Raw genomic sequence first — 16,780 nt, forward strand, 5'->3', positions numbered from 1 at the left:
AACCAGATATTAATAATTCAATACTAACTTTTTTCTGTTTGGGATATTCAGGCGTCGGTTTTTCTGTTCATCTTTCTCTCTTCTTCGTTGGCAAAGTGCGCAATTTTCTTGCTTCCTTTCACCTTCTTCTTTTAGGGAAAAGCGTAAAAAGCTGCGAAAACCACATATCCGCGCAACTTTAAGCCATTTACATAGTCCAATTATCACTATTTGAGTAGAACCTTGTTAAACTTTTTCAATTCCTTTAATTTCCCGAATTTCACAATTTTTAGCTCGCACTCCGAACCGTCACTTTGAGGAGTTGAATCGCAAATGACGCTTATTCTTGCCGCTAGAAGTAAGAGGATCAGAGGAAAGAATGAGAGAGCAGGACAGCTATAGTTTGAGAACTTGGAACAGTGGAAGTGAACCAGATACCGTTTAATGGGTCGCAAATGACGCTTTTTCTTGCCGCAATAATGTTAGAGAATCAGCGGAAAGAATGAGAGAGCAGGACAGCTACAGTTTGAGAACTTGGAACAGTGGAGGTGAATGTGAGTATGAATGGAATTTAATTTAATTGTATGTATGCAAATACAGTGGATCACATTAATATTCGGTTTTTTGTTTTTTTTTTTTTAACTTCAAACGTGAATAAAAGCTTTGTAAATAAAAAAATTAATAACATAATAATGCAGAAATAAAGCTTATTTTACTACCTTTTTATTGATATATATATATTAATACTTTATTTTTGTTTATGCATGTATCTCTTTAAAATTAAAAATAAAGTATTAATATATATATACACTAGTTTACAAAATAATATTCTTGGTGTGCTCCCCAGCAATTGATGGCAAATTCTGTTAGTGTTGGACCCCTAGATCACAAAAATAGCAATTATTTTTTTTTCGATGGCACAGTTTTTTTTTAAAGATTTTTTAAAGTTCGAAATGTTAAATTTCGGACTTTTTTCGAATTTTTTTTTATATCTCGGCAGATATCCACTTGGTTGAGCCAGTTTTAGTTTTATTTTAAAGTCAATAGAGCAGAGCTTAACTTTGCCATACAGATCAATATGATTGGATGAGTAATGGCAGCGCAGAAGCTTGACAAAGATGAAAAATGTGTTTTTTGGTCGTCTGTAAGTCGGCTGTATATATCGTAAAAACTCGAAATAAATCCGTTGAAAAATCATAGAGGGTACAAACTTAAAGTGTACATCCTACCGAATAGAACAAGCTGGATATGGCCCAAATCCATGGAAAACTGAATTTATGGTGGATTTTTAAAGTTCGGATTTTTCCACTTTTTTCGGTTGACAGAGTCCAAATTTAAGATTTATCATAGGCGGCGACATGTAAACAAAAATGAGTGGTGATGGCAACGGCGTCAAAAAATAGTTATTTTAAAAGCTAGAAAATTATAAAATAAATTTAATTTCTGAAAATTCCTTTAAAAATATAAAATTGCTTGCGTTATGACTGTGAGTATTTTTAATTAAGTACTATCCATTTGGATAGTTCATTCTTATGAAAAAAGTAACCTTAATTTCAAAAATTAAATTCACTTTTATAATTTTCTAGCTTTTAAATATCTGATTTAGCTATTTAGTGACCCGGCTGCCAACACCAATTATTTTTGTTTACATGTCGCCGCCTATGATAAATCTTAAATTTGGACTCTGTCAACCGAAAAAAGTGGAAAAATCCGAACTTTAAAAATCTACCATAAATCCAGTTTTCCATGGATTTGGGCCATATCCAGCTTTTTCTATTCGGTAGGATGTACACTTTAAGTTTGTACCCATTATGATTTTTCAACGGATTTATTTCGAGTTTTTACGATATATACAGCCGACTTACAGACGACCAAAAAACACATTTTTCATCTTTGTCAAGCTTCTGCGCTGCCATTACTCATCCAATCATATTAATCTGTATGGCAAAGTTAAGCTCTGATCTATTGACTTTAAAATAAAACTAAAACTGGCTCAACCAAGTGGATATCTGCCGAGATATAAGAAGAAATTCGAAAAAAGTCCGAAATTTAACAATTCAAACTTTAAAAAATCTTTAAAAAAAAACTGTGCCATCGAAAAAAAAATTAGTGCTATTTTCGTGATCTAGGGGTCCAACACTAACAGAATTTGCCATCAATTGCTGGGGAGCATTTCGGCTGTAAACTAGTGATATCAATGAAAAGGTAATAAAATAAGCTTTATTTCTGCATTATTATGTTATTAGTTTTTTTATTTACAAAGCTTTTATTCACGTTTGAAGTTAAAAAAACAAAAAACCGAATATTAATGTGATCCACTGTAGATTTAAACTTGGAGCTGCGGATGTGAACCTGTAAACGTTTTAGGGAATATGTATGAAATTAGAAAAATATTTAAAACTATTTTGAGCTGAGGGTATCGCTTTTCGAATTACAAAAAAATTTGCGCAGCTGAGAAAACAACAACAATTACAAGGCGAAGAGCGTGTGCAACTGGATAAAGGTGAAAGATGTGGATGTGTGCTGCTGTGAATTAAATGCCATTTACGCATAAATTAAGGTGATTTTTTTGGGCAGAAGTAAGACCAAAGAGAAGGGGGAAAAATGGGCAAAAGTTACATGGGAAAACACAAATAACAACAACATTGGCTGGGCCAAAAGAGGAGGGCGATTGGGCGTGGTCGCACAGAAATGCGATATTACAAAGTGTCACTTGAACTTGAGTGGCGCTGTGAAGTCGCTAAGACTCGCAGAGTGGCCGAACTTGCCGAAGGCAGAGTATGAATGGAATTTAATTTAATTGTATGTATGCAAATACAGTGGATCACATTAATATTCGGTTTTTTTGTTTTTTTAACTTCAAACGTGAATAAAAGCTTTGTAAATAAAAAAATTAATAACATAGTAATGCAGAATAAAGCTTATTTTATTGCCTTTTTATTGATATATATATATATTAATACTTTATTTTTGTTTATGCATGTATCTCTTTAAAATTAAAAATAAAGTATTAATATATATATATCAATGAAAAGGTAATAAAATAAGCTTTATTTCTGCATTATTATGTTATTAGTTTTTTTATTTATAAAGCTTTTATTCACGTTTGAAGTTAAAAAAAACAAAAAACCGAATATTAATGTGATCCACTGTAGATTTAAACTTGGAGCTGCGGATGTGAACCTGTAAACGTTTTAGGGAATATGTATGAAATTAGAAAAATATTTAAAACTATTTTGAGCTGAGGGTATCGCTTTTCGAATTACAAAAAAATTTGCGCAGCTGAGAAAACAACAACAATTACAAGGCGAAGAGCGTGTGCAACTGGATAAAGGTGAAAGATGTGGATGTGTGCTGCTGTGAATTAAATGTCATTTACGCATAAATTAAGGTGATTTTTTTGGGCAGAAGTAAGACCAAAGAGAAGGGGGAAAAATGGGCAAAAGTTACATGGAAAACACACCAAATAACAACAACATTAACTTTAAAGGCAGGGCCAAAAGAGGAGGGCGATTGGGCGTGGTCGCACAGAAATGCGATATTAAAAAGTGTCACTTGAACTTGAGTGGCGCTGTAAAGTCGCTAAGACTCGCACAGTGGCCGAACTTGGTAAAAAGGTACCACAAAATAAATACAGAATGAATTATTTCATTTTCCTAGATCTGTAGACCCGCACTAAACACATTTCGAATTTGAAACCAGATATTAATAATTCAATACTCACTTTTTTCTGTTTGGGATGCGAAGGCGTCGGTTTTTCTGTTCATCTTTCTCTCTTCTTCGTTGGCAAAGTGCGCAATTTTCTTGCTTCCTTTCACCTTCTTCTTTTAGAGGGGTCGGGGGAAAAGCGTAAAAAGCTGCGAAAACCACATATCCGCGCAACTTTAAGCCATTTACATAGTCCAATTATCACTATTTGAGTAGAACCTTGTTAAACTTTTTCAATTCCTTTAATTTCCCGAATTTCACAATTTTTAGCTCGCACTCCGAACCGTCACTTTGAGGAGTTGAATCGCAAATGACGCTTATTCTTGCCGCTAGAAGTAAGAGGATCAGAGGAAAGAATGAGAGAGCAGGACAGCTATAGTTTGAGAACTTGAAACAGTGGAAGTGACCCAGATACCGTTTAATGGGTCGCAAATGACGCTTTTCTTGCCGCAAGAATGTTAGAGGATCAGAGGAAAGAATGAGAGAGCAGGACAGCTACAGTTTGAGAACTTGGAACAGTGGAGGTGAATGTGAGTATGAATGGAATTTAATTTAATTGTATGTATGCAAATACAGTGGATCACATTAATATTCGGTTTTTTGTTTTTTTTTTTAACTTCAGACGTGAATAAAAGCTTTGTAAATAAAAAAATTAATAACATAATAATGCAGAATAAAGCTTATTTTATTGCCTTTTTATTGATATATATATATATTAATACTTTATTTTTGTTTATGCATGTATCTCTTTAAAATTAAAAATAAAGTATTAATATATATATATCAATGAAAAGGTAATAAAATAAGCTTTATTTCTGCATTATTATGTTATTAGTGTTTTTATTTACAAAGCTTTTATTCACGTTTGAAGTTAAAAAAACAAAAAACCGAATATTAATGTGATCCACTGTAGATTTAAACTTGGAGCTGCGGATGTGAACCTGTAAGCGTTTTAGGGAATATGTATGAAATTAGAAAAATATTTAAAACTATTTTGAGCTGAGGGTATCGCTTTTCGAATTACAAAAAATAAAGGTAAAAAGGTACCACAAAATAAATACAGAATGAATTATTTCATTTTCCTAGATCTGTAGACCCGCACTAAACACATTTCAAATTTGAAACCAGATATTAATAATTCAATACTAACTTTTTTCTGTTTGGGATATTCAGGCGTCGGTTTTTCTGTTCATCTTTCTCTCTTCTTCGTTGGCAAAGTGCGCAATTTTCTTGCTTCCTTTCACCTTCTTCTTTTAGGGAAAAGCGTAAAAAGCTGCGAAAACCACATATCCGCGCAACTTTAAGCCATTTACATAGTCCAATTATCACTATTTGAGTAGAACCTTGTTAAACTTTTTCAATTCCTTTAATTTCCCGAATTTCACAATTTTTAGCTCGCACTCCGAACCGTCACTTTGAGGAGTTGAATCGCAAATGACGCTTATTCTTGCCGCAAGAAGTAAGAGGGTCAGAGAAAAGAAGGAGAGAGCAGGACAGCTATAGTTTGAGATCTTGGAACAGTGGAAGTGAACCAGATACCGTTTAATGGGTCGCAAATGACGCTTTTCTTGCCGCAAGAATGTTAGAGGATCAGAGGAAAGAATGAGAGAGCAGGACAGCTACAGTTTGAGAACTTGGAACAGTGGAGGTGAATGTGAGTATGAATGGAATTTAATTTAATATTCGGTTTTTTGTTTTTTTTTTTAACTTCAGACGTGAATAAAAGCTTTGTAAATAAAAAAATTAATAACATAATAATGCAGAATAAAGCTTATTTTATTGCCTTTTTATTGATATATATATATATTAATACTTTATTTTTGTTTATGCATGTATCTCTTTAAAATTAAAAATAAAGTATTAATATATATATATCAATGAAAAGGTAATAAAATAAGCTTTATTTCTGCATTATTATGTTATTAGTTTTTTTATTTACAAAGCTTTTATTCACGTTTGAAGTTAAAAAAACAAAAAACCGAATATTAATGTGATCCACTGTAGATTTAAACTTGGAGCTGCGGATGTGAACCTGTAAGCGTTTTAGGGAATATGTATGAAATTAGAAAAATATTTAAAACTATTTTGAGCTGAGGGTATCGCTTTTCGAATTACAAAAAATAAAGGTAAAAAGGTACCACAAAATAAATACAGAATGAATTATTTCATTTTCCTAGATCTGTAGACCCGCACTAAACACATTTCAAATTTGAAACCAGATATTAATAATTCAATACTAACTTTTTTCTGTTTGGGATATTCAGGCGTCGGTTTTTCTGTTCATCTTTCTCTCTTCTTCGTTTGCAAAGTGCGCAATTTTCTTGCTTCCTTTCACCTTCTTCTTTTAGGGAAAAGCGTAAAAAGCTGCGAAAACCACATATCCGCGCAACTTTAAGCCATTTACATAGTCCAATTATCACTATTTGAGTAGAACCTTGTTAAACTTTTTCAATTCCTTTAATTTCCCGAATTTCACAATTTTTAGCTCGCACTCCGAACCGTCACTTTGAGGAGTTGAATCGCAAATAGGGATGTCGAAAATATATCAAAATATCAATATATCGATATTTTTTACGAAAAAATAAATATTTTTATCGTGATATTTTTTTTCAATAATTATCATATATCATCGATTTTTTTTTCACATTTTTTTGATAATTTTAAGTGGTCTCACTTTTCATCGGGACAAGAAAAAATACATATGTGAAAGATGAGCGCCGCTAAAATTTATTTTTCGGCAAGTGAAAATGCATAGCATAGCATTCAGAATTCAAGAAAAAAAAAAGCGCTGGAAATAATTGACTTTAATATTATAAATAAAAGCAAAAGAAAGCCAAAATAAATATTGTTTTCTTTCATTTATTAAAATATATAAACTAAAAATTATAAAAATATAATTTAAGATCGTATGGGGGTTAATGTTTGGTGGTTATTGCTTATGCAGCTTAAAATTAAAAAAAAAAATAATAAATCAAAAATATCAAAAATATCTGATATATAGATATTTTTTTTCTGATATATCAAATATCATTTTGATTTTTTGTTTAAATAAAAAATATCATCGATACGATATTTTTAAATATTTCGACATCCCTAATCGCAAATGACGCTTATTCTTGCCGCAAGAAGTAAGAGGGTCAGAGAAAAGAAGGAGAGAGCAGGACAGCTATAGTTTGAGATCTTGGAACAGTGGAAGTGAACCAGATACCGTTTAATGGGTCGCAAATGACGCTTTTCTTGCCGCAAGAATGTTAGAGGATCAGAGGAAAGAATGAGAGAGCAGGACAGCTACAGTTTGAGAACTTGGAACAGTGGAGGTGAATGTGAGTATGAATGGAATTTAATTTAATTGTATGTATGCAAATACAGTGGATCACATTAATATTCGGTTTTTTGTTTTTTTTTTAACTTCAGACGTGAATAAAAGCTTTGTAAATAAAAAAATTAATAACATAATAATGCAGAATAAAGCTTATTTTATTGCCTTTTTATTGATATATATATATATTAATACTTTATTTTTGTTTATGCATGTATCTCTTTAAAATTAAAAATAAAGTATTAATATATATATATCAATGAAAAGGTAATAAAATAAGCTTTATTTCTGCATTATTATGTTATTAGTTTTTTTATTTACAAAGCTTTTATTCACGTTTGAAGTTAAAAAAACAAAAAACCGAATATTAATGTGATCCACTGTAGATTTAAACTTGGAGCTGCGGATGTGAACCTGTAAGCGTTTTAGGGAATATGTATGAAATTAGAAAAATATTTAAAACTATTTTGAGCTGAGGGTATCGCTTTTCGAATTACAAAAAATAAAGGTAAAAAGGTACCACAAAATAAATACAGAATGAATTATTTCATTTTCCTAGATCTGTAGACCCGCACTAAACACATTTCGAATTTGAAACCAGATATTAATAATTCAATACTCACTTTTTTCTGTTTGGGATGCGAAGGCGTCGGTTTTTCTGTTCATCTTTCTCTCTTCTTCGTTGGCAAAGTGCGCAATTTTCTTGCTTCCTTTCACCTTCTTCTTTTAGAGGGGTCGGGGGAAAAGCGTAAAAAGCTGCGAAAACCACATATCCGCGCAACTTTAAGCCATTTACATAGTCCAATTATCACTATTTGAGTAGAACCTTGTTAAACTTTTTCAATTCCTTTAATTTCCCGAATTTCACAATTTTTAGCTCGCACTCCGAACCGTCACTTTGAGGAGTTGAATCGCAAATGACGCTTATTCTTGCCGCTAGAAGTAAGAGGATCAGAGGAAAGAATGAGAGAGCAGGACAGCTATAGTTTGAGAACTTGGAACAGTGGAAGTGAACCAGATACCGTTTAATGGGTCGCAAATGACGCTTTTTCTTGCCGCAATAATGTTAGAGAATCAGCGGAAAGAATGAGAGAGCAGGACAGCTACAGTTTGAGAACTTGGAACAGTGGAGGTGAATGTGAGTATGAATGGAATTTAATTTAATTGTATGTATGCAAATACAGTGGATCACATTAATATTCGGTTTTTTGTTTTTTTTTTTTTTAACTTCAAACGTGAATAAAAGCTTTGTAAATAAAAAAATTAATAACATAATAATTCAGAAATAAATATTTTTTTTCTACATTTTTATTGATATATATATATTATTACTTTATTTTTGTTTATTAATGTATCTCTTTAAAATTATAAATTAAGTATTAATATATATATACACTAGTTTACAAAATAATATTCTTGGTGTGCTCCCCAGCAATTGATGGCAAATTCTGTTAGTGTTGGACCCCTAGATCACAAAAATAGCAATTATTTTTTTTTCGATGGCACAGTTTTTTTTTAAAGATTTTTTAAAGTTCGAAATGTTAAATTTCGGACTTTTTTCGAATTTTTTTTTATATCTCGGCAGATATCCACTTGGTTGAGCCAGTTTTAGTTTTATTTTAAAGTCAATAGAGCAGAGCTTAACTTTGCCATACAGATCAATATGATTGGATGAGTAATGGCAGCGCAGAAGCTTGACAAAGATGAAAAATGTGTTTTTTGGTCGTCTGTAAGTCGGCTGTATATATCGTAAAAACTCGAAATAAATCCGTTGAAAAATCATAGAGGGTACAAACTTAAAGTGTACATCCTACCGAATAGAACAAGCTGGATATGGCCCAAATCCATGGAAAACTGAATTTATGGTGGATTTTTAAAGTTCGGATTTTTCCACTTTTTTCGGTTGACAGAGTCCAAATTTAAGATTTATCATAGGCGGCGACATGTAAACAAAAATGAGTGGTGATGGCAACGGCGTCAAAAAATAGTTATTTTAAAAGCTAGAAAATTATAAAATAAATTTAATTTCTGAAAATTCCTTTAAAAATATAAAATTGCTTGCGTTATGACTGTGAGTATTTTTAATTAAGTACTATCCATTTGGATAGTTCATTCTTATGAAAAAAGTAACCTTAATTTCAAAAATTAAATTCACTTTTATAATTTTCTAGCTTTTAAATATCTGATTTAGCTATTTAGTGACCCGGCTGCCAACACCAATTATTTTTGTTTACATGTCGCCGCCTATGATAAATCTTAAATTTGGACTCTGTCAACCGAAAAAAGTGGAAAAATCCGAACTTTAAAAATCTACCATAAATCCAGTTTTCCATGGATTTGGGCCATATCCAGCTTTTTCTATTCGGTAGGATGTACACTTTAAGTTTGTACCCATTATGATTTTTCAACGGATTTATTTCGAGTTTTTACGATATATACAGCCGACTTACAGACGACCAAAAAACACATTTTTCATCTTTGTCAAGCTTCTGCGCTGCCATTACTCATCCAATCATATTAATCTGTATGGCAAAGTTAAGCTCTGATCTATTGACTTTAAAATAAAACTAAAACTGGCTCAACCAAGTGGATATCTGCCGAGATATAAGAAGAAATTCGAAAAAAGTCCGAAATTTAACAATTCAAACTTTAAAAAATCTTTAAAAAAAAACTGTGCCATCGAAAAAAAAATTAGTGCTATTTTCGTGATCTAGGGGTCCAACACTAACAGAATTTGCCATCAATTGCTGGGGAGCATTTCGGCTGTAAACTAGTGATATCAATGAAAAGGTAATAAAATAAGCTTTATTTCTGCATTATTATGTTATTAGTTTTTTTATTTACAAAGCTTTTATTCACGTTTGAAGTTAAAAAAACAAAAAACCGAATATTAATGTGATCCACTGTAGATTTAAACTTGGAGCTGCGGATGTGAACCTGTAAACGTTTTAGGGAATATGTATGAAATTAGAAAAATATTTAAAACTATTTTGAGCTGAGGGTATCGCTTTTCGAATTACAAAAAAATTTGCGCAGCTGAGAAAACAACAACAATTACAAGGCGAAGAGCGTGTGCAACTGGATAAAGGTGAAAGATGTGGATGTGTGCTGCTGTGAATTAAATGCCATTTACGCATAAATTAAGGTGATTTTTTTGGGCAGAAGTAAGACCAAAGAGAAGGGGGAAAAATGGGCAAAAGTTACATGGAAAACACACCAAATAACAACAACATTAACTTTAAAGGCAGGGCCAAAAGAGGAGGGCGATTGGGCGTGGTCGCACAGAAATGCGATATTAAAAAGTGTCACTTGAACTTGAGTGGCGCTGTAAAGTCGCTAAGACTCGCACAGTGGCCGAACTTGGTAAAAAGGTACCACAAAATAAATACAGAATGAATTATTTCATTTTCCTAGATCTGTAGACCCGCACTAAACACATTTCGAATTTGAAACCAGATATTAATAATTCAATACTCACTTTTTTCTGTTTGGGATGCGAAGGCGTCGGTTTTTCTGTTCATCTTTCTCTCTTCTTCGTTGGCAAAGTGCGCAATTTTTTTGCTTCCTTTCACCTTCTTCTTTTAGAGGGGTCGGGGGAAAAGCGTAAAAAGCTGCGAAAACCACATATCCGCGCAACTTTAAGCCATTTACATAGTCCAATTATCACTATTTGAGTAGAACCTTGTTAAACTTTTTCAATTCCTTTAATTTCCCGAATTTCACAATTTTTAGCTCGCACTCCGAACCGTCACTTTGAGGAGTTGAATCGCAAATGACGCTTATTCTTGCCGCTAGAAGTAAGAGGATCAGAGGAAAGAATGAGAGAGCAGGACAGCTATAGTTTGAGAACTTGGAACAGTGGAAGTGAACCAGATACCGTTTAATGGGTCGCAAATAACGCTTTTCCCGTAAGCGTTTTAGGGAATATGTATGAAATTAGAAAAATATTTAAAACTATTTTGAGCTGAGGGTTTCAGTTGCTATAGTTCAAGGCCATTGCTAACTAGTAGTTTGTAATTATTTGTTTGCATTGTACGTATGTATAAGTACAAAAATAAATATAAACTATAGATTTTACAAATTTTAAAACAAAATAATAAAAAAATTGTGAAACTCCAATTTACAACTATGTGCACATGTATGTGCATTTGTATGTATGTTTGTTTATTAATACATACCTGCGATACGATATCTATTCAATTCTTCTCATGTCATGAAACTATTTTTTTCTTTCCTAATTTAAGGCTATTTCAGATCTAAATATTGGAAACTTCAGGTTGTTATTTATTTTTCTCCACTGTGCGGCAAACGAGAGTGAAAGAGTAAAAGGTAGCAGCGCAGTCGGCGTCGGCGGCACAAACAAAGCGAAACCGAATACCGTTGCTTCTTGCGTGAATGTGTGCGTGAGAGAGAGAAAAAGAGCAAGCAATGTGAGTAGCAAAAATGGCCAAAAGCGAAGACGGCAAAAGACCGAGTATTTCGGAGTAGCGCGTTTAAAAAAAGTATAAAAGGGTCGCTATTCACAGAGGTCGCCAACAAACCGCTAACGGCAGCGATCGCGTCTTATATCTTTCTATAGCTACTCCAACGCGAGGGACAGGGACGACCATATACACGACCCGAGGATAACGGTTTAATCCAATTTTTTTCCCGTGTTTTTTTTGTTGTGTTTGATCATGAAACTCTCAGGAGTACCGTTAGCTTTACTAGGCTGCTGCTGCTTCTTCTTACTGGCAGCTTCTTCTTCAACTCCTGCTGCTTCCTCCACCTCAGTACCTTCTTCTTCTTCCAAGCCAAAAAGAGATGCTGGCTTGAGTTTCGGAGGAATATCCAGTTATCACGGCCCCTCGCACAAATATCTGCCGCCCGCCTATGAAAATCACCTGAACCTTGGCGGCTACCATGGAAATCCTTTGGGCTCCTCCGGTGGCGGTTATTCCGAATACTCCAATCACGTAGGACATCATTCCTCTGGAAGTCATGGTTATGCCAGTTCCAGCTCTGGTGGCCATGGCAGACCCTATCATTTTGGTGGAAGTCCCAAAATCGAAACCTATATCGTTCAAGCAAGCGGTGCATCGAGTTACGGTCACAATTATCATGGTCAGGGTCATGGAATTAGTCACGGAATAAGCCATGGAATCAGTCAAGGTATAGGTCACGGACATGGATCCGGACTGGCTTACAAATTTGCACCATCCTCCTCAGCTGCATCGTATCTGAATCTGTTGGGTAACAACCATAAAACTAGCACCTATGTGGTGGCTACTCCCGAATTTACCGGAAGCAGTCACGGAATCGGCTACGGGTCGGGACAAGTTCACAGACCAACCTACAGTACCAGTTATGGTAACGGTTTTGGTCATGACATCAGCCATCAGATCAGCAGCCACGAACCAGCGGGTCACAGTTTGGATCACAACCTGGATCATACCTCGGAACATGGACTGCGTCACGCTTTGGGTCGGGGTCACTCCAGTGGAGGTCACCACTTTGCCCAGCACCCGCTGCCTCAACTGGCGGAAGAGCATTCTGGCTACTCATACGATGCTCCCGCCACGCCCTTTGGCAAGGGAGTGCCGCTGAGCAGCTATGGTGTACCCCTCATTCCCGGCTATGATCACCAGGAGTCGTCATTGCAGGAGCCGGGAGTGCAAGTGCAGGTCTTGGAACAAGAACAGAAAGCCGATCATCGGGAACAGGAGAGAGAGACACCGGTCTATGCCCTGGGCCACAAGGGATTGGGACACTTCAGCTACACGGCCAGCAAGCCACAAGCTTTGCACACCGACGTCCTCAGCGGTGCTCATCCAGGAGATCTTGACCTCTCCAAGGCGCCCTTCAAGCCCAGCGCCTTTTTGGGAGCCAAGCACGAAACTGGATCAAATTCCATTTCCGGCTATGACTACGCCACACCCAGCTCGTCGTTTCTGCAGGCTCCATCTTCGCCCGGCTACGATTACCCGACTCCAGGGCAGCTTTACGGACCACCTGGTCATTCTGGGGACTCAGCTACGCCCATCTTTGAGCCGGAGGCAACCTATTTGCCCCCTGCCAGCAGCTACGGTCCACCACCCACATCCTCCCATGGATATCACTAAATTATTAACGTATAGTTTGTAAGGTCTTCTCCTCTAGAGTCTTTTGTATTTTTGTATCCCTATCTATTTCGTACTGTAAGCCAAGATCGAACAATAAATAATAAGAAATTAAAAACTCAAAGTTATTGAAGAAAAATGTTTGGTGATCATCTGAAATCAGAAGAATTACGAATTACCTACAACTAAAGTAAGGTATAATTATTAATCTTGCAAAAGAAAGGTCTAAAAAGCTCTTGACCGCAAGCGATTCCCAGATAAAATATAAACTTAAGAAGAAGATAAAATAAAAAATATTTAACGTGCCAAACCGAATTGCTTTAATTAAAAAAGGCATATGGACTTTCTCAGCCACTCTTTCTAGGGGTTTGTAGGCCATCCCTTTAAACTGGATAATGAAATGCTATACACGTCGTAGATTTTGGCAGTTTTCTCTCTCTGATTTGTAATTACGGATTTTTTCGATTTCGCTTTAAAAATTGTGATTTGCATTTGATGCGTGAAACTATATCAAACTAGGAGGTGGTAGGGTGACAGTGGATCGGACAAAACGCCGTTGGCATAGCAATGAGGTAAAGTCGTTTTACTCATACTATAAACAGAGTCGACTGTGGATTCCGATTGGTGTGGACTACACAGATTGGTGATTAAAGGGTATCAACCTCCGTGAAAGAGAAGAAAAGTGTACCTGACACTCTATCAAAAAGGGTGAGCCATATTCAGTTAGCAAAAATGTGACTCCATTTGCATAGTCCACTGGTTCACCATTCACATCCGGATTATGGACGGTCAACGCACTTCCCAGCGCCTCTCTCCATTTCCATGTTAATCGTAACAATAACTTCATCCCATTCCAATCTCTGTTGCGCAATCTTTGCGATTCAACCGGCTAACCAGTTTGGGCTTTTGATCCTTAAGTCGCTGACCTACATCAAAGAAATCAAGTCGCAGCGCATCGTAATGAAAGTGAAAGGATGACACCTTGATCGGATCGGATCAAATTGGTGAATTATGATCATACCAGGGGATCGGGTCTAATCTCTTCCTCTCGAGTGACTTCATCTACGCGTGAACTAAAGGTGAACTTGAATGCCTCTAATTGAATCGCACAACCGTTGCGGAAGCGGCCAGAACTTGCCCAGCGAGACGTGACTAGAGGCGAAATAGAAAACGCATCACACACTTTTGCCAGGTTTTCCAACCTTACTCAAATTCGTTGTACATTGTATTTTGTTATACCCCCCATGGGAATTACTTATATTTATGAATAGGCACGAAATTGCGTCATAATAAAAAGCGAAGCAAGTAACGTTACTATAGAAGCCAAGCTAATCATCTATTCGAGTAGAGATTTTTGGTTTTGGGTAGATTAAACATATTGGTATACAAAATAAAATTTCTCGTTACACAATGCAAGAATGTAAAAGAATACAACTAAACCAAAAAAGCCTACACACCCCTTATGGAAATCCACTCAACGCTTCTCCATATACATATGTGTGTACGTGTGTAGGTATCCAATACAATATAATATCACTATAACAATAAACTCATAGAAGCACTTAAGTTGTGGGTAAGGTAATCCCCCAAATATTTATGGGCAGGGTCAAGGCTTATGTAAACCCCTCTGGGCAATCTTCTTTCTTTCTTGGAAGCTTAACTGTGTCAACAAGTTCATTCAGGCACAACAATTGAAAGGCGAGCAACAACAATAAATTAGATAATTTCGTATGACAGTTAAAAAAGGGTTAAAAAATTTGACCGCCATAACAATGCAAGAAAGCAAGAGAAGATAAAGTTATGACGGAATTAACCATTGGTTAACGATAATTATAATCGACGACGACGACAGGTGAGACCACATATTTCATTTCACATTTTTTTTTTATTAAAGTGCAACCGCACCAACGACATTCACTTTTCATCCGTTTCTTTCTTTTGTTTTTTTGATTTTTGACCAACGTGTTCGGTTCATGTTTTGCATGCGGTAATACTTGTTGCCCTTTTATCATTTTGCTTTACGAGTAACGGGCATACATATCTATAAGATTAATCATTTAAAATTAAAAAAAAGATTTTAACTAAATCATCATTAAAGTAAGCATTCGTATTTTTGATTCTGGGACTTTATATCTTTATAGTTCACAGAAAAAGCTAACTTACAAAGTTTGCCTTTTACCAGATTCTTAATTATGAACTCAACATTATTAAACTTTTTTTGTTTTTTTGACTGTTTGATTTAATTTTCTCGTAGCTCAAGGAAATAGCCAATTACAACACATGTCTTTTCTTTTTTCTTATGGCTTCTGTAATATTTATTTCATTATGTTTAAAAAGATAAAGGTTGTTTCTCTCTTAAAAAAGCTTTTTCCTCTTACTTCTTGTTTTGAATATACGTACTCCTTAATATTCGATACAGACTAACCTTGATCAGTTCTACCATTATGGACCTTCCTAATGGACCCAGGGCTAGCCTCCTCATCTGGGCATTGAAACTTCGCATCCTCTTCCGGCGACCACTCCACATCCTCCAGATGGGCAGCTTTCTGGACCTGACCGCTGATCCCAATGGGTCTCTGGGCAAGGCCCGGACTGAACTGAGGCTTTTGTCGAACAATCGGGTCGTTCAAATGACCACGCTCTTTACTATGGCGAATCAACTGAGTGCGACGCATGTAGTCTGCTCCGCAAACGGAGCAAACATAGGCCTTACAAATACTATGGACAAAGAGATGAATATCCCTGTTTTCGGCGCGTCCAAAGAGCTTTCGACAAATTGGACAATCGTACTTCTTCTCTGAGCTGTGGGAAGCCAAGTGTTTTCGGTAATTTACGGGATGGCTAAAACTGGCATTGCACTCAGCGCAAACAAAGTCCTTCTCCTTCCGGTGGACTGTTTTCACGTGCTGATCCCGTTCCCGCTTCTGCTCGAAACGTCTTTCGCAGCCGGGATTCGGGCAGGAGTGCAGGTACTCTTTCCTGTGAATATTTTTTACATGGCAATCCCTGTTGCTGCGTTGCACAAAGCGAGCCGGACACTCAGGACACGGATAGTTTCGCTGGCTTTGGTGGGCATTCATGTGATCCACGAGGGCGTTGCGCTTTTGAAAGACCTTTCCACAGTCCTCGCAGGTTAACTCCAAGGTGGATTTCCTCCGTCCACTTTTGAGCCGGTGAACAGGGCGATGGGCGGCTAGTTCCATCTTGCTAAAGAATACCTCCGGACAGTGTCTGCAGATGAAGAACGCGGTTCCTGGGGATGGAATTCAAGGATAAGTGTGTGTTTTCAAGTGAACTTAACCTAAACTATCTAAAGAAACTATACTTTTTGTACATAATAAGGAATAATACCGCCTAGTAAGTTTTGGTTCTTCAGATTCCATTCCTCGAGCTCTTGTTCTTCCCGCTCCAGGGCCAATTCCTCATCATAGATTTGCGGTCTGAATAGCATGTCTGCATTCTCCTCCTCTTCGATATCGTCGTTCTTGAATCCTTGTTCCATTTTGTTTCGCTCCATTTCTTTAATAATTCTGTTAAAACTTGTCCGGAATGTTGTTTTGTTTTATGTAGTTGGTTTGTTTTTTTGACGGCCGGTCTATCGATAGCGATATCGAATCAGTGGATGAAAACATCGATGCATCGATGTTTTTATAAATTTTGGAAACATCGATGTTTG

The 16,780-nt window shown here is 35.9% G+C and overlaps 2 protein-coding genes across 5 annotated transcripts; one reads left to right on the forward strand and one right to left on the reverse strand.

Annotated features, from left to right (window-relative positions):
- Positions 1–34: 34 nt before the first annotated feature.
- Positions 35–16,780, reverse strand: LOC108067238 (gastrula zinc finger protein XlCGF8.2DB). 4 transcript variants are annotated; one of them, XR_011419667.1, is made up of 6 exons: positions 16,456–16,780; positions 15,530–16,357; positions 10,485–10,797; positions 7,630–7,942; positions 3,704–4,016; positions 35–331 (listed from the first exon to the last, which is right to left on the reverse strand). XR_011419667.1 is itself a non-coding variant. In XM_070218687.1 (3 exons), exons 1-3 carry the CDS (start codon positions 16,619–16,621, stop codon positions 15,123–15,125), a joined length of 1,017 nt encoding a protein of 338 aa, XP_070074788.1. In that variant the 5' UTR covers positions 16,622–16,780; the 3' UTR covers positions 15,108–15,122. The 4 variants fall into 4 exon arrangements, 1 of the variants encoding a protein (XP_070074788.1); XR_011419668.1 differs by having other exon boundaries at positions 16,430–16,631; XR_011419669.1 differs by lacking the exons at positions 7,630–7,942; positions 10,485–10,797; positions 15,530–16,357; positions 16,456–16,780 and adding an exon at positions 4,838–5,134.
- LOC108067230 (uncharacterized) lies at positions 11,442–13,414 on the forward strand. Its single transcript, XM_017156167.3, has one exon. The coding sequence runs from the start codon at positions 11,683–11,685 to the stop codon at positions 13,105–13,107; it is 1,425 nt and encodes a 474-aa protein (XP_017011656.1). The 5' UTR covers positions 11,442–11,682; the 3' UTR covers positions 13,108–13,414.

The sequence above is a fragment of the Drosophila takahashii genome, chromosome X, assembly GCF_030179915.1.
Source record: "Drosophila takahashii strain IR98-3 E-12201 chromosome X, DtakHiC1v2, whole genome shotgun sequence".
NCBI classification, from domain to species: domain Eukaryota; kingdom Metazoa; phylum Arthropoda; class Insecta; order Diptera; family Drosophilidae; genus Drosophila; species Drosophila takahashii.